At 37.8% G+C, this 22,403-nt stretch overlaps 1 protein-coding gene across 1 annotated transcript in view; it reads left to right on the top strand.

Moving 5' to 3' along the window:
• GLRA3 (glycine receptor alpha 3) overlaps positions 1 to 22,403 on the top strand; it is a 77,260-nt gene that overhangs the window by 16,732 nt on the left and 38,125 nt on the right. The window contains exons 2-3 of the mRNA XM_070948547.1: positions 7,473 to 7,600; positions 12,813 to 12,880. Coding sequence (XP_070804648.1) covers positions 7,473 to 7,600; positions 12,813 to 12,880 — 196 coding nt within the window. The remainder of the gene's footprint in view (positions 1 to 7,472; positions 7,601 to 12,812; positions 12,881 to 22,403) is intronic.

Raw genomic sequence — 22,403 nt, 5'->3', positions numbered from 1 at the left:
CTCGCAACTTGGGCGTTCTCCTGGATGCACGGCTGTCTTTGGAAGATCACATGACGGCCGTGGCCAGGGGAGCTTTTTATCGGGTTCGCCTGATGCACCAGTTGCATCCCTTTCTGGACCGGGATGCCCTGCGCACGGTCACTCATGCCCTCGTCACGTCCCATCTGGACTATTGTAATGCTCTCTACATGGGGCTCCCCTTGAAGAGCGCTCGGAGGCTCCAACTGGTCCAGAATGCAGCCGCACGGGTGATTATGGGGGCGACTCGACGTACCCATGTAACCCCTCTCCTGCGCGAGCTGCACTGGCTCCCTGTGGTCTTCCGGGTGCGATTCAAGGTGTTGGTTACCACCTTTAAAGCGCTCCATGGCTTAGGACCAGGGTATATACGAGACCGCCTTCTGCCACCGATAGCCTCCCACTGGCCAATACGCTCCCACAGAGAGGGGCTCCTCAGGGTGCCGTGGGCCAAACAATGCTGAGTGGCGACACCCAGGGGGAGAGCCTTCTCTGTGACGGCACCAGCCCTCTGGAATGAGCTGCCCCTAGAGGTTCGTATGATCCCCGACCTGCGTACCTTTCGCCGCACCCTGAAGACCCTTTTGTTCCAACAAGCCAGGCTGGCCTAATATGAATTTTATAATGGGTGTATGTTAGTTTTTAATCTGTGGGCCAAATTTTTTTATATATGCGATTTTAAATTGTTTTTAAATTCTGTAAATCTATATGTGTTTTAATATGGCTGTACACCGTCCTGAGTCCTTCGGGAGAAGGACGGTATAGAAGTCCAATAAACATGGGGCGTGTCCATGGCTGTGGCTTAGAAGACATTGTCTTCGTCTCTCTGTGGCATATGGAAAATTGAAAGCGGACAAAAATAAAATAAACAGCATTTTCAAAGTCCGATAACAACTAAATGTGTTATTGAAGAATTCCTGCTTTGATTGGATTAAGATTGATGTGGTAAGTCACCCTGAACTGCTTTTAATTGAGGCTTTTTTTAAAAGTGCTTTCCCTTCGGGGAATAAAAATGAGCAGAGGGGGTGATGAAATGGCGAAACGAAGATTTAAAGAGGTCTAAAAAACAATAAATTTGAATTTAATTGTGAGCTGGATCCGCAAAAACGTCCTCAGGGCGAAGGGCAGCAAATTAAGTTTTATGGCTATGTTTGAATAAGATAAAATAAGATATATGAGAGCTGCCTGAATGTTGGAGTCGACATAAACGTGGAGAACAGGAATACTTAAATGGCTTGTTTGTGGGATCGTCTGAAAATTTGAAAGCAATTATCCCCTTTTTTTGAAGACGCTGTGAAAATTGTGGACTAAAAGTTAAAAGTTTTAAAGTAATCTAAAGCATGTTTGCTGTCTGAAGCTCACAGCAGGCAATATGGCGCTGAGGAGTGTAACTGATCTTGATTAACGTGACTAAGGAATTTTACTGTTTGTATTTTACACTGCCTCTGGCGCAAGAAGCAATTGTAAGCAAGCCTTCAATAATTTGGACTTTCAACTTTTTTAAATTTGGGACTTTTTAATGCTTTATTTGTTGTCTCTGGCTCCTTAAAGTGAAAGTAAAATAAGCCCAAGTCCTTCTGAAAAGACCCTTCTGAGTATCTGTGGTACAGAATTGATGGTTAAAGATTTTCCTCTACAACAATTCAACATTTAAATACAATTTGATGATCCATTGATTTTGAACTGTGAATAAGGTTATAGAAATATTTGGCCAAAAATTATAGGAGTTATTAAGATGGATCCATCTAAAGATGAATCGGTGCGATCTAAGGTCAAACAGATTTCTCAAGCTAGTATTGACTCAGCTCATAATTGTGTTGGCATTAAACAAATTAAGTGATAAAATTGAGACAATGGATACAGAATTTCAAAAAATACATTTAAAAATGGATGAAGAAAAGAAGGAAAGATCCAACCAGCTGGAACAAATTGTTCAAGAAATTAATGTTAATTTTGCTAAATACCCAGCAGAAGTAACAGTGATAAAAGATAATGTAGATCAACTACAAGTGCAAACAAAAAAAATTGATAAGCAAATAACTGAATTTTTTTAAAAAAATGAAAAACAGGATAGAAGAATATGTATTCTGGAAGAAGAAGTTAGGAAGTCCAACATTGTTATAAGAGGTATAGTGGAAGAAAAAGTGGACAATGTTAAACAATGTGTTTTGAAATGGCTTAATGAATTTGGATTGGATAAAAATTTTACAACTACAGATTTGATAAGTGTCTATCCAATTGGATTCAGAAGACAACGTGAAATAATGAGAAATGTTTTGGTAAGATTTGCAAGTGTTAATGATAAATTACAAGTAATGGCAAAAATTAGAGAAAATGGTGATGCTGTGCTGAAGCTTGAGGGAAAACAGGTCCAAGTCTTTCAAGATATCTCAAGAGAGGAAAGATCGTGGAGATATTATCTGAAGCCAATTACCAAAATATCAAGAGATATAGGTATTAAGTATAATTGGAGACCACCACAGCGAATGAAATTTTTTTATAAAAATAGAATGCATATATTTACAATAGAAACGGATGTGGTTCAATACTTCCACGAGCTTGGTTTTTTTGGAAAAAGAGGAAGAACAAAGTGAATTAAGATCACAACTACTCAAAATGGGTGGAATTGAAGTATATACATCAACACCAGAGGAAGAAGGAGGGGTGGTCGGAGGTTTAGGTCCAAAACCAAAGAGGAAAAGAAAACCAACGAAAGATATTTCTCCATCCTTGGAGGAGGTACAGAAGAAAAGTCGAGATCTTACTGGTGAAGGAGTGGAAAGGATGATTACATTGGACTCTGAACATAAAAGGGAAGATGAGCCCGAGTAAGGGGACGAAGAACCTTTAGTTGTTCAATTGAAACCAGAATTATGCCAATGAAGAGACGACCCAGCTGATGGACGGGGTCCCCTCTCCCCCACTCTTGGAAACGAGGCGTGTCTTAATGAAGACGGTGGGAGATGAAGATTCTATGTGGTTGTGTGTTATGTTAGTTTTTGTTTTATGTTGTTTGTATGTTTTATATTATTATTATTATTTTTATTATTTTTTTATGTTATGTGTTGTCTATATATATTTGTTTGGGTTTTGGGTCACGGAAAGGAAAAAGAGGGAATAGTTAAAATTAAAAATATTAATGGGGTAATTAAGGTAATGACTTGGAACGTTAAAGGTACTGGGAGTCAGATTAAGAGAAGACATTTAGAATTTAAGATTAAAAGAGATTCTCCTGACATACTTTTTATGCAAGAAACTCATCAGAAATCTGAGGATATAAACAGGATGTATTTAAAAGGGATGCAGGTTTATGAAAAAGCTTTTGGGTCCTCAAAATCTAGAGGTGTTGCAACATTAATATCAAATAGAGTCCAATTTGAAAAAAAACAAAGTAATAGCAGATATCGATGGACGATATTTGATAATAACAGGATGTATTAACGAGGAAAAAATAACATTAGTTAATTTATATGTACCAAATGTGAATCAAAAAGATTTTTTGAATAAAATTACCGATTTGTTGCAAACTGAAAGGGTAGGGAAGGTAATTATTGCTGGTGATTTTAATTTAATTAGAAACCAGATGGATAGTACCAATCCTACCCGATATGGTGGAATAAGAAAAATGGGGATACTTGATAATTGGATGTTGCAAAATGGTGTAGTAGATGTTTGGAGGGAGATTAAAGGTAATGAAAGAATGTATACTTTTTACTCAAAGGTATTTAATTCATATTCAAGAATTGACTATATTTTTGTATCCAAGAATCTGATGGATAACGTGGATAATATGGATGTTGGAATATTTAAAGACTCTGACCACACAGAATTGTTACTAAAATTAGATAAGTTTTTGGAGAAAAAAGAAAATTGTTGGAGATATGATGAAAAATTGTATAAAAATGAGGAAGATAAGAATCGTATTCTTAAGAAATGGGAAGAAAATTGGGATCGGAAAGATAATGGGGAAGTCAATTATGGAACAGTTTGGGACACAATGAAAGCAATTTTTAGAGGAGAAAGTATTAAATTATCAAGTAGGAAGTATAGGAATAGAGGAAAAGAAGAAATTGATAAAAGAACTGGAAAATAGATTCCTAGTGACTAAGGATAGAAAATTATGGAAGGAACTTAAAAAATTGAAAAATAAACAAATAGCGGAAGATACAGAAATAGTTAAAAAAAATTAAGCTATTTAAAAAGAGAATTTTTTGAATATGGTAATAAAAATTCAAAATTATTAGCAAGAATGGTGAAAGATAAAAAAGAAAAAAGAGAAATAGGTGTCCTAATAGATGAAAAAGGTAAGAGATGTTATAAAAAATTAGAGAAATGTGAAATTGTTAAAAAGTTTTTTCAAGAATTATATCTTAAAAAAGAAATTGATAATTGTAAATTAAAAAATTTCTTAGAAAAATATGGTCAGAAGAAAATTGATAATAAATATAAAGAAAAAATGGAAAAGGATATTACCTCTGAGGAAATTAAAGATGTGATTCAGAAGCTAAAACTTGGAAAATCTCCAGGCGAGGATGGGTTACCAGCAGAATTTTATAAAGAGTTTAAAGAAACTTTGATCCCAAAACTACAGAAATTGTATAATAAGATATTACATGGAGATGATATTCCCATGTCCTGGAATAGAACAATTATATCCTTAATCCCGAAACCAGGTAAAGATTTAGAAAAGATTGAATCCTATCGGCCCATTTCCTTGATTAACCAAGATGCTAAGATATTTACTGCAATTCTAGCAAATAGATTGAATAATTTTATAGATAAATATATAAACTATAATCAAGTAGGTTTTGTTAAAGGGCGTTATATGTGTGATTTAGTTAGAAGAGTATTAAATGTTATTGATATTGCTGAGAATGGTGATAAGATAGGTATTCTTGCCTTGGATATTTTTAAAGCCTTTGATTCTATACAATGGAATACTATAAAAGAAATGATTTCTGCATTAGGATTTGGTAATAAATTTATTCATATTATTTCCAAATTGTACCAGAGGGGTACGGCAAGAGTGAAGATAAATGGTATATTTACGCAAGATATAAATTTGGAAGCAGGGACAAGACAGGGTTGTCCCCTGTCTCCGACCCTATTTTTATTAGCAATGGAAATTTTAACAACTTTGATTGAAGAGGATTCAGAATTAATAGGTTATAAAGGCGTCAAAGTTAATTTATATGCAGATGACACTCTTGTCATTTTAAATAATATTACAAATGATATAAAAAGAGTTCAAATACATTTGGAAGAATTTGAAGATATGACTGGTTTGAAAGTAAATTGGGCAAAATCAGAATTATTAATGGAAATTGATAGGGAAAACAAATTAGAAAAATTACAAAATCAATTTGGAATTAGGATAAAGGATAATTTAAGATATTTAGGTATTATACTTTCACTTAAAATTAAAAATTTAAAGAAACTAAATTATGACATAGTAATAAAAGAAATTGAAGAGAAAATTGGGAAATATAAAAAACTTAAGTTATCTTGGTTTGGTAGAGTAGCTTTATGTAAAATGATGTTACTTCCTAAATTTAACTTTTTATTCGAGATGCTTCCGATTTTTTTAACCGAGAGGGACATTGAAGTATATAAAAAAAATCAGATAAATTTTGTAATGGGGATAAAAAAACCAAGATTGATTAAGAAAATGTGGTATCAGAACCAAAAACAAGGTGGTTTAGGAATTCCAAAATTATTAAACTATTATAAAGCATTTAATATAAAAACAGTAGTAAAAATTTTAAAAGGAGATGTTAAACTTTGGGGTAACTTGGAAATGAAGGAAATAAAGAAGTTTGGTTACAAGTGGTTTTTGGAAAATCTTAAAGGTAAGGTTAAAATTTGTAATTATTGGTTAAATAGTTTGACTAAAAATTGGGACAGAGTAGCAAAAAAATTAATACCAGACGCATTGTATTTAGGTAAACTGAAAGAGAATTGCCCAATGAAATTAAATAGTAACAGAGAGAGGATTATAATAGAAGAGAAAGTGGAAACAATTAGTGAATGGTTGAAATTTATAGAAAATGAAATGAGGAAAGAGGAAATTTATGGAAAATTAAATATTAATTGGTTTGAAAGAATTCAAATGAATAAATGGAATAGGAAATGCAAAGAAAGGAATGATGAGAGTAGAAAGGAAACGGAATTTGAAAATTTGACATCTCGAATAATAAAAGATGAAATTGGGCCAAAGGGATTAGTTAGTAAAATTTATAAAATTATTAACTTTGATAATAATTCACAAAGGGTAATAAAAGAAAATTGGGTAAAAGAACTGGGTATTGAAATTTCTGATCAAAATTGGAATATGAACTGGGTTAGTAGAATAATGAGGACATTATCAATAAGGATTAAAGAACATAACTATAAAGTTATTTGGAAGTGGTATTTGACCCTAATAAGACTTTTTCAAATGGATAATAAAGTGGATAAAATGTGTTGGAGATGTAAAGTGGAACTCGGGACATATGCTCATATGTGGTGTAAATGTAATGGGGTTGAACTTTTTTGGTCTAGGATAGAAAATGAAATATTTGAAATGATTAAGAAGAGGGTCAAATTGAAATTAGAAACCATATTATTAATAATATTGAATGAAACAACATTAACAACTGGAGAAAGAGAATTGGTGAGGATTTTGGTTATAATGGGGAGAATTATAATTGCTAGATATTGGAAATTAAATGTTGACTTAAAATTAGAAGAATGGTACAATGAAACATGGAAATTTGCATTAAATGATAAATTGATTTGTGATATTAAAATTAGAAGTGGTATATATAAAGAAAATGTTTTTTGGAACACTTGGCAACCATTTGTGGACTTTGCACTTGGGAGATTGGATGAATCGGCACCAGTACCTTATCAAAGAGATTTCTGGAAGAATTGAAGACTTCAATTTCCTAAAACTTCCTTTCCGTTTGTATAGCACGTTGGGGGAAAAAATTTTTTTCTTTCCTTACTATTGATTTTTGTATTGATTTTTTTCCCTTTTTGTTATTCTTTAACAATAAAAATATAAAAAAAAATTAAAAAAAAGAAGTCCAATAAACATAAACATAAACAAATATACATCATAAACTAACCCAACATGGTTCAACCTAAATGGACAGACCAAAAATGGCCTTCAAGGCTCCGTGAAGGGATAGCAGAGTCAAAATGACAATCTACCCTTGAATTGCAGGCGAAAGCTTATTGGTAATCTGTACAGTTTGTGTAGTAAACATTTTTTTTCACAAAACAATAGTGAGACTAGTTAAAAAAAAATATTGAAATAAAATCTAGCAAATCGTATGGTGCTTTTGAGGAGGGTTGGCTTTGACTGTGATGCTGAACTCAAATGATGAAACCTCATATTACAAAGGCATAATTTGTAAAAGACCTGAAAATAATTGTATGGTTACACTAATGAAAAATTTTCTTGCTTTTAGTTTGGTGGCCACCAAGGAAATTGACAGTGCGAGATCTCGAAGTATGCCAATGTCTCCTTCAGATTTTCTGGATAAATTAATGGGAAGAATGTCTGGCTATGATGCAAGAATCAGACCAAATTTCAAAGGTAATTTAATCTTCTAAGTTATTTATTTAATTCCAATATTTTCATTAATGCTAAAAGTTGTTTCTACATTACTTTCTTAAATAACACATTTAGCTAAAACTGTAATTTAGATTATGGCCTTGATTCTATACATTTTAATAAATAAAAAAAAATTCTATCCATATTGAAATTTGAAAAGAATTTGCAAGGGAGAAGCTTAATTGAAGACAAAGCATATTTAAAAAAAAAGAATAGAGTAGATACTGGATGAATTACAATGTAAAAAGAATAATTATGGAAATATTTGAAAGAATATGAAAGGGTTTATTTTGTATTTATACAAATATATTTGAAATTAGGATATTTAAAATTATATTAAATAGGCTACCATTTTATTTATCAATAAATAACTTGCTGGGGAAAAAAGACATAGTCTGACTAGATAACACAAACAAAAATCTATGAATAAGGATACAGTGAAAACAAATGCATCATACTGAAATAAAAAAAGTAATTTCATTATTCATTTATTACTTCGTGGTCCCAGGTACATTCCTTTTTATTTTTCCTATGAAATTTTATTGATTGATTTATAATCTTCTTGTGTTTTTAGAATTTCACATTCATTTGATTGTGAATTTATATTGTATTTAGTAACATTGCTGTTATTTTTATCTGTACTGTGCTGGATTCTATGTTAGTTTATATTTTAAAAAATCATCATTAAGCACAATAAGAATAAAAATTTGGATTAAACTCTATAATTGTATCTTGTTACATGTTTGACTGAGTTGTATACTATCTATTATTAGTCAAAGCTGGAAGTAAAATCCATAGTGGAAAGTAAAGACTACATGGCACAATAAAAAATAAAAATTTCTTAGCAACTTTTATTCTATAATTTTTCAACAGCAAATAAATTTAACAAATAAATAAATTTTCCAAGATGATACCAATAAGGATGGTCAAATGTCCAAAAGCAAAATACCATATTTTTCAGAGTATAAGACACTCTTTTTCTCCCCTAAAAGAGGCTGAAAATTTGGGTGCGTCTTATACTCTGAATGTAGCTTTTTCCAAGCTTTTTTTCAGCCCTAACGAGCTGCTAGCAAGTGAAGTGATCTTCCGTGCTTTGCCTGCTTTTCTCATTGCTGCTCCCTCTCAGCTGTGCTTTAGAAGCTGTTTTTCAGCCCTAATGAGGTGCTAATGAGTGAAGCAATCTTTGGAGCTTCGCCTGCTTTTCTCATTGCTTCTCTCTCCAAAGATCAGCTGTGCTTTAGAAGCTGTTTTTTACCCCCAAGCAGGGGATAAAAAGTGCCTGCGCGCACTCAAAACCAGCAAACTAATGTGCTGAAGCTGACCAGACTAAGGACGCTAGCCAGATGAATACCTGGTAGGCAGATTTCCCCCCCCCCCATTTCCTCTCGAAAAACTAAGCTGCGTCTTATACTCCAGTGCATCTTATACTCTGAAAAATATGGTAGTTGGACTAAGAGTTGGCTGCTAAAGAATGGAAAGAAATCATGGCATTTAAAATTAATTGTGATGGAGGGGAAATTGGTGATTTACCAGAAAAGGGAATAAATTATTTAATAATCTAATTTTTAACAACTACATAGCAGATAGTTCAATCATGCTCCCCTTTACATTGGGAATTTAATGTATATATGTGAGTGTTTTGGTTGCTTCAGTTATTTAAAATATGTAAGAGATCACATGAGTTTTTTCAATTTTTTCTTTCTACATACTTGCTTTTATTTGGCTGTTTTTAATGGATAAAGAAAATAAAAAGAAATGCATAGCCCAACAATGCAATGGGAGAAATTGTGTGAAGGTACAGAAAGGTATTAAAGGAATGCTCCAAATCTATTGGAGTCTTGAAAAGACTGATAGAATCAAAATCAAATATGAGAAAGTGGAAATAGTTAAAATAAGCATAAGACTATACATTAGTAGGCAGGCTGATCTTCTTCAGTGTGCTTTCATGAATATAAATCCTGAATTACAAAAATAATATAGCTTTCCAAATACACTAGAAGGGAAATCTAGGAAAGCAATATTGAAATCTTCACACAGAAGAAAGCAACAATTAGAAATACCTTAGAGTTACTAAATCATTTTATTATGTGTGTACAATTCAAATAACAAATAACTATTTGAGTTAAGCAGTATGATTTAGCACAATCTTTCTCAACTTTTAAATCTGGAGGAAGCCTTGTATTATTTTTCAGGCCTTCAACGTCAGGCCAGACGTTGAAAAATAGTATTTTCATTTTATGTGTAGACCTGTATATATGCATTAAGAGTGTTCTTAAACTTAAAAATAAATAAAAAATTTTCCTCCCCCCCTCCCCTAAAACTTTGTGGTGGCTCCTGCTGCCACTGGTGCCCAGGCCAGTCCTAGATTCCTGAACCCCTTTGAGATGGAGTCCCCCAGGGCACTATACTTTCAGAAAAGCAGGCTAGTAAACTGGCAAGCTGGCAAAGAACCCTGGCATGGAGGACCTGGTGGCATCTCTCTTGTGCATTCTCCACCATCTGCTATTCCTCTGTCCTTGCTCATTCCTCAGCTTGACTTGGCTCACTCTTCACTCCTCAGCTCAGGCTTTGCTCATCTTCCTGCTTGCACAGAGTCCATACACACCAATGGGTCAACCTAGGGTTGGATGTTGGAGGTTTTTTGTTCGGTCACTGTTTTGTTATATATATAAATCATGATCTCCCTGGAAACCCCTAGTGGCCTTTTGAAGAATCCTAGGGTTCCCAGAACCTTAGTTGAAAAAGCCTGGTCTAGCATATATAAAATACTGCCAAAATGAGTTTAAATTTATTTCAACAATTCCTTATGATTAGTTCTATACAATAAATGCTTTTTCACAATAGCCTTAGAACAAAGGATTAGAGCAGATTTACCAAACTGCTTCGTTTGCAGACACAGTCTGCAAATCACACAAATATTGTAGACACAAAATACCTAACAATGATACGTAGCCATGCATACACTACACTGTATCCTCAGACCATTGGAGATAAATTGGGACGGGTATAAACTTCTTTAATTACTTAAGATGAAAAATACTTCTAATATTGCATTATAATTTCACCACTTTTCATTCCTACACAACTACTGCCAGGACTTAAGCTGTTAATATTTATTTATCACCATTTAGCTTATCAGCACAACTTCCATTTCAATTTAATGTAAAGCTATTCTGAACAAAAGATTATTTCAAACAAATAATTTCCCCTCCTTTCTTTCTGCTTTTAAAAAGATCTCAGAAAAGAAGATATAAATAGAAAGCTTAAGTCTTAGGAATTCATTTAGTGATTGGATTCTGAAGCTTAGAATATATACAGTACAATCATCCTGATCTACTATATTATAATGTAGGATGGGACAGATGTAAACCCATTAATGGATTTTCCAACTTCAAAATATTTATGATATTGTGTGATGTTTTCTAAATTCATCCCCCCCTCCCCCCAGGGATAATTTGTGGTATCGGGTTCCAGTTAAGCAGAAAGCAGAAAATAAAATAAACAAAATATTATGTATCCACAGTGCTATATATCTGAAAAATAAAAATATGTAGGAATTATATACAAGTAATTTAATTAACTCAAGTAATTTTGTTTAAATGTAATCAAAATTAAAAATGAAGTTACCATGCTGCAAAATAAAACATCAGCTTGGAAATTTTATATTATTGTTTTTATAAAATTACAATAGGTCTCATGGCCCTTTTAAAAAAAGAATGGCTACAGCATTATTTATTAGTTTGTATCTGCTTATACCCACAAAAGAAGGAAAAAAGCTATAGGTTGATAGCAGATGTCCTAGTAGCAAGTAAAGCTACTAGATTTTTTTCTATTGAATTAGTATTTAGTGACTGACCATTTTAAATTGGGCAATGATTTCATCAATAGGATTTGATCATTCACACATAAAATATGAAAGTGATATTAACATAGGCAACTAATAATGATATGATCATCTTCATTTCGCTAAGATACATTGAACCATTTGGGAAGATTTAGATATGAGAACAGAATTTAATTTTTCTCTTTAATTTAATTATAAGAAGGCATATTTCAAATGATTAAAAAAAAGGTTAACACTATAGTAATTGCCAAGAAATGAAGTAAATTCCCTTTCACTAATATATTCATGTCATTTATTGGAAATATTTTACATTTTATTTGTATACTGACCTATGATGTAATCAGGTTTTAAATAGAAGTTTTTGTCTCTAAATGTTTGCAATTAAAATGTAAAACATGTGTGAATCATGACAGTAGCATGAAATACCCTTATTACCTTTCAGAATTATACAACATGATTAGGTTGAATTGGATTGAATTGAATTGGAGGAATAGCTTTGTGAAATAATGTCACTTTTAGTCATTGTGCTGTAGAACTGTATTGTCTATTGCAGGGGTGTCAAACTCGATTTCATTGAGGACCGCATCAGGGTTGTGTTTGACCTTGGGGGGCTGGGGTGAGTGTGGCCAGGGTGGGCATGGCCAGCTCAACATCAGTCGTGTTGGGGGCACCTGTGTGGTGGCCCAAGCACTCTGCCAGTGAAAACAGGCTCCTGAGCTCCATTTTTGGCTGTGACGGCCTCCTGCAATCCTCTGCCAATGAAAACTGATCTTGGAAGTGCCACCCGCAGTCCTCGTGAGCTCCATTTTCAGCTGCAATGGGCTCCTGACATTCTCTGCCAGCAAAGACAGAGCTCAAGAGGGCCGCATGCAGCCCTCCTGGGCTCCATTTTTGCTGGCAGAGGTACTGCGGTCTGGTCCTTTGCTGTTTCCAGGGTGGCTTCACGGGCCAGATCTAAACACCCAACAGGCCAGATCCAGCCCACAGGCCTTGAGTTTGATACCCCTGGTCTATTGTATCCTTCAAAGTAAAATCAACTACTCAACAAGTTGCACAAAATTATCTTTCAAAAGCATCCAAATATTTGATTCAACTATCATGAATTCTTTATTGTTTAAAAACAATAGTTCTAGAAGCTTGGTCAATTACTAATGGATTTCAAGAATTACCAGTATCAATCCAATATAGACACATGATTACCATGCCAGTATAATATTCATTATTCAAACCATACCCTTAAAAATAACTTTCTTTTCCACTGTAATTTAGCCTTTTAATAAATTTTGAAAATAGTACAAATAGTTCACTTTCATATAGACACTAATTTCTTCATGCCTTAATGTTTTATAGGGCCTCCAGTAAATGTTACATGCAACATCTTCATTAATAGTTTTGGATCCATTGCAGAAACAACAATGGTAAGATGCTCTTTATGGAAAATTCAACATATTAAAGTATATTTATTTAGCATATGGCATCATCGATATTACAACTAAAACACATTATACATACAGAGACAAATATAAGTTTCAATGAAACATCAGCATATATATATATTCAATATACAGGATAAAATATTAAATTAAAGTAAAATTATAATAAAAATACCATAATGTAGCACTGTAAGTCACAATAGGATAAATGTTATAATTGCTAAGAAGCTAACCATCTAACTGCAACATATTTGAGTGACAGTTGTACCCAAATGACTTTGAAATAAGTGACTTAATATGTGTAAGAATGAGAGGTGGAGCAACTAAAATATTATGCATTTATTGCATAATAAGTATATATTATTCTATGTAATTCCAATGCTCCTTAATAAATATATGTTTCCATTCATTCTTTAGAAAGGAAAAAGAAAATCCTGAATCCTCCTTTCATCAACCCTTTTCACATTGCATAACATTGTCAACTGATTGCTTTTGCACACAGCTTATTTTCCAATTCTTTTTGTTACCTTATCATGGATCATTTTCAGAAGCACATCACTTTTTGTACAATACTAAAACAAAATTAACCTTCTGTAGTTGTCTTCCATTTATTGTTAAACTTGAAATTATTAATTTATCTATTTATTCTCTTTATATATTAGTTCTTATTGTTACACTAACCCTTTCTGTGTACATCATATTGAATTGCTTATTTATGTATGTATATAATACTTCCCTCTAAGGTTTGAAATAATTCAATGGTTTAAAATAAATAAATGCAGCAATTAAATTATATTTTTCCTCTAGTCAAAATAATAGATTTCTTATTGTACTCAGTGTCATATTGATCTTTTTCCTTTCTCTCCTTGGGGCTTCTTACTGTCCCTTTGCATTACTTTTATTCATTCAAAATTACCATTTCTCCTAACCAGAATTTTCTTCTATGTTTATTTATTGTTTGCTACCATAGTAATATACTTCTTAAGTCTCTCTGTTTATTGATATTCCTCTTTTTCCTCTCTTTATTTGTTTGTGTAGTTATTTATTTATTTTGTAGGATGCCTCTGGATAGCTTAACAAAATTAAATTAACAATTCCATGAGCAACTTGTCTGAAGGAACAAAACCACTCTTCCATATACTCCCTTAGCTTAAAGTGGCTTATCCAAACATCTTAACCCAAGGCCTGGCAGAAGAACTAGTATTTTAAAGAACTCTTGGAGGTAGACAAAATGAGGGCATATGAATCTGCAGCAGTGGTGAAATGTAAAATTTGTTACTACCAGTTCTGTGTGCGTAGCTTCGTGGTGGTGGTGGTGGTGGGTAATATGACTGAGTGGGTGTGGCCAACTTTTTTTTTCTTTTAAAACCATTTTTTCTACAACCTCTTCGGCTGAAGAGGTTGTTAAAAAATGCTTTTAAAGCCTCTGACGATCCCAGCTGACTTGCCTGATCGGCAGAAGCTTTATTTTTTTAAGCCTCTGACGATCCCAGCTAATTTGCCTGATCGGCAGAGGCTTTTTTTCCTTTTAAAAACATTTTTTCTATAACCTCTTCGGCCGAAGAGGTTGTAGAAAAAATGTTTTTAAAAGCCTCTGATGATCCCAGCTGAGCTGCGTGATCATCAGAGGCTTTTTTTTTAACCTTTAAAAGCATTTTTTCGGCCAAAGAGGTTGTAGAAAAAATGCTTTTAAAAATTTAAAAAAAGCCTCTGATGATTGCGCAGCTCAGCTGGGCAATGGGGGGGGGCAGGGATTTTTGCTACCAGTTCTCTAAACCACCCGCCTCCATCGCTACCGGATCGGGTGATCCAGTCCGAACCAGGAGCATTTCACCCCTGATCTGCAGAGAGTTGTTGTTTCAAACAGCAGGTACAGGAACATTGACTAAACAATGTGACATTTCTTAATCTATGAGTTTTGAAACAAGTTGACTCTATTGGAATGCACAGACAGTTAAATACTATGGGGAAACAAATAGGCCCTATGGTATTTATGGTTTTATAGGCAATAACTAGCACTTTGAATTGCATCCAGAAACTAATTGGTAAAGAATATGTTTACATGTCAATTTTTTATGAGCATAACAAGGTCTGCTCCTCCCATAGTGACTTAATGAATGAAAATGTAGCCAAATCCATAAATAAAAGTGCACTTCTGGTTCTTTAGAGTACATTAATTAATTTTAATGATGAAGAGCAAATCTAAACACATTAATTTGCTTCTGTCACATTTATTTATTTATTTATTTATTTATTTATTTATTTATTTATTTATTTATTTATTTATTTATTTATTTATTTTTCAGATTTCTATATCGCCCTTCTCCTTCCGGACTCAGGGCAGTGAACAGCCAAATATAAAACATTCGTACACAAAAGTTAAAATAGATTTAAAATAATTAAATAAAATTTGGCCCATAATTTAAAACATTTCAATTAAAATCAATATCAAATTTTAAAACCAACCATAAGATCAGGACAGCCCGGCTAACTGAAAAAAGTAAGTTTTAAGGGCCCGACGAAAAGTCTGGAGGTCTGGGATCAGTCATATCTCTGGGGGTAGATTGTTCCAGAGGGTAGGTGCCACCGCAGAGAAGGCTCTCCCCCTGGGGGTCACCAGCCGACATTGTCTGGCCAATGGCACCCTGAAGAGGCCCTCTCTGTGGGAGCGAACTGGCCGGTGGGAGGCAATTGGTGGCAGAAGGCGGTCCCGTAAGTACCCTGGCCCTAAGCCATGGAACGCTTTAAAGGTGATCACCAACACCTTGAAGTGCACCTGGAAGTCCACCGGAAGCCAATGCAGCTCGCGCAGGAGAGGAGTCACATGGGAGCGCCCCGTCGCTCTCATAATCCCCTGCGCGGCCGCATTCTGCACCAGTTGGAGCCTCTGGGTGCACCCCAAGGGGAGCCCCATGTAGAGAGCATTAAATAGTCCAGACGAGAAGTGACGAGTGCTTGAGTGACCGTGCGTAAGGAGTCCCGATCCAGAAAGGGGCGCAACTGGTGTATCAGGCGAACCTGATAGAAAACCCCCCTGGCCACGGCCGTCATATGCTCTTCTAAAGACAGCCGTGCGTCCAGGAGGATGCCCAAGTTGTGGGCCCTTTCCGTGGGGGCCAATGATTCGCCCCCAATAACCAGCGATGGCACCAGCTGGCTATACCGGGACGCCAGCAGCCACAACCACTTGGTCTTGGAAGGGTTGAGTCGAAGCCTGTTTCTCCCCATCCAGACCTGCACGGCCTCCAGGCACTTGACATCATTTCCAAGGCATCGTTGGGATGGTCTGGGGTGGAGATGTACAGCTGAGTATCATCAGCGTACTGATGGAACTCCACCCCAAAACCACAGATGATCTCGCCCAGCGGCTTCACATAAATGTTGAACAGGAGGGGCGAGAGGACCGACCCTTGTGGCACCCCACAAACAAGGTGCCTCGGGGTCGACCGCTGCCCCCCTGTCAACACAGATTGCGACCGGTCGGAGAGATAGGAGGAGAACCACCGCAAGACGGTGCTCCCCCCTCCCAGTCCCTCCAGCCGGCGCAACATGATACCATGGTTGATGGTATCAAAAGCCGCTGAGAGATCTAAAGAAATGGAAAAGTATTTTAAGTGGAATCATATTTGAACTATACATCCATTGGATCTGTCATTTTAGGCAAACCATATGGTGAAAGTCCCTGATTGCAGAAGAGGAATAAGTACATCTATTCTGATCACACTAACTATGCTTGTTCAGCTTTCAATAGAACTTTTCCTTGTATCCAGAAACCTCTTCATTTCATCTCTCAGTTTAATCAAGAATGAAAACTGCAATTTTGGATACATACTGCACATATAAATCTCCAGGGCCCTGAATACAAGCAGTTATAATTTTTCATTACACCAAGTACACAGTTTTCATCAACTGGTATTAAATTGTAGTCCTGATTTCAGAGATTGCCAGTATCTAATGGTATCCTTTTAAATTATGCATCTTTGCAGCTAAAATGATTTTTTTTTTTTTGCCAAATTTAGTCAGGATCAAAGCAGCTGTTTTATAATATGAGCTTTAATATTCTTTAACTTTTTTCATTTAACTTTTATTTCAAAATAAAATTTTAACCACCAAGAGTCACCTGGTTGAGTTGGGCAGCCTTAGAAATTGAATAAACAAATAAAAGAAATTAAACTAGGTCACTTATATGCATTATGGATCACATATATATAATACTCTAATGCTGTTTTAGTTAGTAGGATATCATTCTATAGATGTATGCTTACTTTTGAAAACTTTCCATTAGACATTCCATTAGAGATTCAGACAATTTTACTGGGAACTAGTTGTCAAAGAAAACATTGTAGTGGTAAAACAGTCCCTTTACATTATATAATCTTTCAAATTTTTTAAATAAAGAGTGTCAACAGTATATTGCATAGATGGAAATATTTGTCATTTAGCTTGCATGGCTTTTTGTCAAAGATTCAGAATACTTTGAAATTCATCTTTATTTCATGCATTTTTTACCTCCTGTTTTGGTTATGAGGGTTATGAGGAAAAATTTTTTCAGCACTTGTCTCACTGGTTTCACATGGTCCTCAATTGTCTCAAAATAGATCAGAATGCCATCCAGATATACTAAGACCCCGTTGTACAGCACCTCATTAATTAGCTGCATGAATACGGCAGGGACTCCCTGTAGTCCGAAAATCATCACTTTAAACTGGTAGCATCCTAATGGGCAGTTAAAGGCAGTTTTCCATTCATTGCCTTCCTTGATTTTCACTTGGTAGTACACCTCTCAGGTCTGTTGGCTAAGTGTCCCAACATGTCTTTCATGAAGAGCACACACACACACATGTGCTCAGGTTCTTTTTACTTATCTTTCTGCCGCTCAGGCTCATTTTGCTTTTCCTCCATGGTGATGGGACCCTTTCCCATCATTACATGCCTTGCATTTTTTCCACAGTGTATGACTGGGCTCCATTTGGTTAACCAGAATAACTCCAATATCATGGCTTCTGCCATTTTTGGAGCCACTATGAATTGAGTGGTTTCTTTGTAGTCCCCTAGCCTTAGGTGCACTGCCTCAGTCAGGTAGGAGGCGGATAGCCCTCCTAACATGGAGCCATCAACCTGCTTGAAGGCTGGCTGGCATAGCCTTCTCCCTTGCAATGCCAGCTTTCATACCACCTGCAGGCTGATTAAGCATCAGGTGCACCCTGAATCTATTAGGCTTTTACCCTTCACCCTCGAGTGGGGCAGTATGATCTCTACTTTAGCTGACAAAGGATTGATGACCTTGCTTATCATCGGGTCATTTTCCCCCTCACTGTTGTTCTCAAAGAGAGTCAATTTTGGGTCCTCCCCAGTTAGAGTTTTCTCCCCTTCACTGTTCGGGGTGACCTACACAATCTGGCATGCCCCTCACGACTTCTCTTCCCCTGTCCTTGGTGGTTCCTTTGGCCTCTGACAGGGTCCAGGTTCTTGGAGTCAGCCTTGGTGCCAGTGCTGGGCAGACTGCAGCTTGGTGACTCTCCTGGCCATACTGTAAGCACATACCAGGAACACGCCTCAGGGGTTCGCAGCAATAGGAGCCGGTAAAGTGAGGAATTTCCATCTCAGCGGGCACTTCCCTGGGCCTCTCCATCTCAGATCATGGATGAATGACATCCCAGGAGAGATCAGAGGGAACGTGGCTCTGGCCGCCTCTGGTGCCATAGCCTACCACAGTTCCTCTCCTGCCTAGCCGAGGCCCCCAGCCACCTTGGCCTTATCCCATGCTGCTAGTGGCTCAGCTTTCTCCTTCATCTTGGCACTGACATCCACTCGGGATGCAATCAGAGCCTCCCGGGCTTGGCTGCCTGCTCTCCTTTATGTTCCAGCCAGGCCATCTTCTCCTTGGTCTTCACAGCTCTTCCAGAGGTAGCCAGACAAGCTGCAGGGCCCCAGGACCCCATGTTAGTTTAGGATCTTGGGAGAGTTGGTTTAATGTCAAGGTTCTGCCTGATGAACCCAACCAACCAAGCACTGTTGAGACAATCCAATCTCTTTATGAAAAACTGCATACCTCCCCGCATTAGTGATGGTCACTCTCGGCTCCCCTAGGACCGTGTCCACGCTCAAAGAACACGCTTAAAGCCAAGCTGGTGTATCTTCATTTAATCGTGGCAATCAGCGCTTACAGAAACCGGAATGCAAAGCTAGCAAAACAAAGACGCAGCTGTCACGCCCTTGCAAGCGAGTCCTTATATAGTTCCTTCCAGATTACATTCAGCTGGAAGGTCTCGTACTTCCTCATTTCCTTCGGACGTACTGGGATGCCGTCACTTTTCTAGAGTGTTCTCAGAGTAGTAAGCTAACCCCACGCGACCCCATAAGGCACCTGTGCACATAAACGCCTACTCGGAAGCCTATTCCACCACCATCACCCATGTGGCTCAACCCCCCCCCTTCCAGCCGGGTATCCATGTTCTGCCGGTGCATGGACATGATGTCGAGTGCTTCTTGACGCTCGACAGGCGGCTCCCCCTACCAGGCGTCCGTCTAAGAGGAGGAGACAAAAAGAGATGATATTAAGGGTCAGGTAAGGGATGTGGTTTCTGGGGGTTTGCTTTGTGGAACTTTCTCAGTAATCTGGGGGCGTTTATGTCTTTTACAGGTACCCAGGATGCTTCACTATCAGGATACCCTGTCCAGCGGACTAAATAGTATAACTGGCCTCTACGTAGTTTGGAATCGATGATGTCTTGTATTTCATAGTGGGCACCGGTTACCGGGCCAGGAGGTGGTTTTGGTGTTGTAGTGGGTGTAGTGGCCGGTTTTAACAAGCTAGAGTGGAAAACCGGATGGGTCTTTCCCAATAAGGGGGGTAGTTTTAGCATGAATGTTACGGGGTTAATTACTCTAATGATAGGAAATGGGCCTATATATTTGGGTCCTAGTTTTTTACTTGGTAATCGTAGCTTTAAGTATTTTGTTGACAAATAAACCAGGTCTCCAATCTGAAAAGATGGACATGTAGCCCTCCTTTTGTCTGCCTGGAGCTTGTATTCATCGGCTGCCCGTGTCAAAGCGGTTTTTACGTGAGGCCATACAGCATTCACGTTAGTAGCCCAGTCGTTGGGAGTCATAGGGTTTTGGAGGGAAAGGTCTAACTCCGGGATAGCAGGGAAGTCCCTCCCCATGACTACCCGGAACGGAGTAAATCCGGTACTCCGATGTACTGCGTTATTGTATGCCGTTTCAGCAAATAGAAGGTAATCAACCCAATCGTTTTGTTGGTAGGTAACGTAGGAGCGTAAGTATCGTTCTATCATGGCATTCGTGCGTTCAGCAACACCGTTCGTACTAGGGTGATAGGCTGAACTAAGGCCCTGGGTTGACCCTATATCACGGAGAAACCCTCTCCAGAATCGGGCGGTGAATTGTACCCCTCTGTCTGATATTATCCTCTTAGGCACTCCATGCAAACGGTAAATATGTTGTAGGAATAAACGTACCAGGCGTCGGGCAGAGGGTAAGCCTTTACATGGAATAAAGTGGGCTTGCTTTGAGAAAAGATCGACTACTGTCCAAATAACGGTATAACCTCTGCTACTGGGAAGGTCTACAATGAAATCCATGGCTATTTCCTCCCATGGTCTGTTTGGTTCGGCTACGGTTTGTAATAAGCCCAGTGGCTTCCCTGGTTGTGGCTTGGATACCGCGCATGTGTGGCATCCCCGGACGTATTGGTCAATGTCTTTCCTCATTTTAGGCCACCAGAATTGTCTGCGCGTCAGATGTAGGGTTTTAAGGAACCCGAAGTGTCCGGCGGTTTTCCTATCATGGCACTGGAGTAACACTCGTTGTCTCAATGTTGCTGGAATATAGAGTTTATCTCCCCACCAGGCTAGGCCATCATGGTGGGTTAGGGATGCTGCATTGTTTTGTGCCCATGCGTCCGTCCGAATGGCTTTCCGTAAAAGCGTGAGCCAATCCTCGGTCTGCGGGGCTGTCAATACATACGCTTTTAGGGGTGAGATTACTGCTTGTAAACCCTCATCTCGTTTACTGTGATATTGCGGCATCCGTGACAACGCATCCGCTAAAAACATTCCTCTAGCTGGCTTATACACGAGGGCAAAACGGAACCGCTGAAAATATTGTGCCCATCTCACCTGTTTTGGGGACAGTTTCCGAGGTTTTTGGAGGGCCTGTAGATTCTTGTGATCTGTCCAGACCTCGAACGGTATGGGATTACCCTCCAGTAGGTGCCGCCATGTCTGTAACGCCCATTTTACGGCATAGGCCTCTTTCTCCCACACTGCCCAGTTCCTTTCTGCGGTTGTAAATTTTCGGGAGGTGTATGCACAAGGCCTTAACATACCGTTCGCATCTTTCTGCATTAGAATAGCTCCTACTGCCACGTCACTAGCATCCGCTTGTATTACGAACGGTTGTGACGTGTTAGGGTGTATTAATACGGGTTCAGTGGCAAAAGCCCGTTTAAGATTTTCAAAGGCTTGTTGGCATTCAGATGACCATTGTAGTTTGTATCCCGGCCTAGGCTTTTTCCCAGGGGCCACCACACCTTTTGTTCGCAATAGCTCCATTAATGGTAATGCTGTTGTTGCAAAGGACGGAATGAAATGTCGATAAAAGTTTGCAAAACCTAAAAAACTTTGCAGTTGTTTACGGGTTTGCGGAGCTTTCCACTCTAAGACCGCAGCTACTTTCTTCGGGTCCATCTGGATACCAGTACGACTAATTCGAAAACCTAGATAATCAATCTCCTCCCGGTGGAACTCACATTTTGAGAGTTTTACAAAAAGATGTGCGTCCAGCAACTTGGTCAGGACCTGTCTAACCAGCTGGACGTGTTCTTCCATTGTGTCAGAGTAGATCAAAATGTCGTCCAGATAGACTAAGACGCCCCGATATAGGTGTTCATGTAAAATACCGTTTATAAGCTGCATAAACACCGCTGGTGCCCCTTGTAGACCGAAAGGCATCACCAGGAACTGGTAGCTGCCGAGGGGAGTGTTAAATGTGGTTTTCCACTCGTCTCCCTGACGTATCCGTACCCGATAATAGGCTTCGCGGAGGTCCAATTTCGTGAAGATTTTCCCTGACGCCAGGGTAGCCAACAAATCAGTTATCAGCGGCAGGGGGTACAACGGTTCTACGCAGACAGCATTCAATCCCCGGTAGTCAACACATAAACGTAAGCCGCCATCCTTCTTACCTCGAAAGAGGACGGGTGCCGCTAAATGCGAACGACTGGGACGAATAAATCCCCGGGCCAGGTTTTTATCTATATACGTTCGCAATTCCTTCAGTTCCTGTGGTGTCATCGAGTACATACGGGGTTTTGGCAACCGGGCTCCGGGAAGTATTTCGATACCACAATCCGTATCCCGATGGGGGGGCAGGATGTCACATTCTTCCTCGCTAAATACTCGGGCGAGGTCATTATATGCTTGGGGGTATGTACCTTGTCTTGTTGTTTCTTGCTGGAGAGCCACCCTCTCTTTTGTACATG

The sequence above is a fragment of the Pituophis catenifer genome, unplaced genomic scaffold (assembly GCF_029215685.1).
Source record: "Pituophis catenifer annectens isolate HBS135680 unplaced genomic scaffold, rPitCat1.0.hap2 SCAF_8, whole genome shotgun sequence".
Classification (NCBI taxonomy): Eukaryota; Metazoa; Chordata; class Lepidosauria; order Squamata; family Colubridae; genus Pituophis; species Pituophis catenifer.
This window is presented reverse-complemented; position numbering and strand designations above follow the sequence as displayed.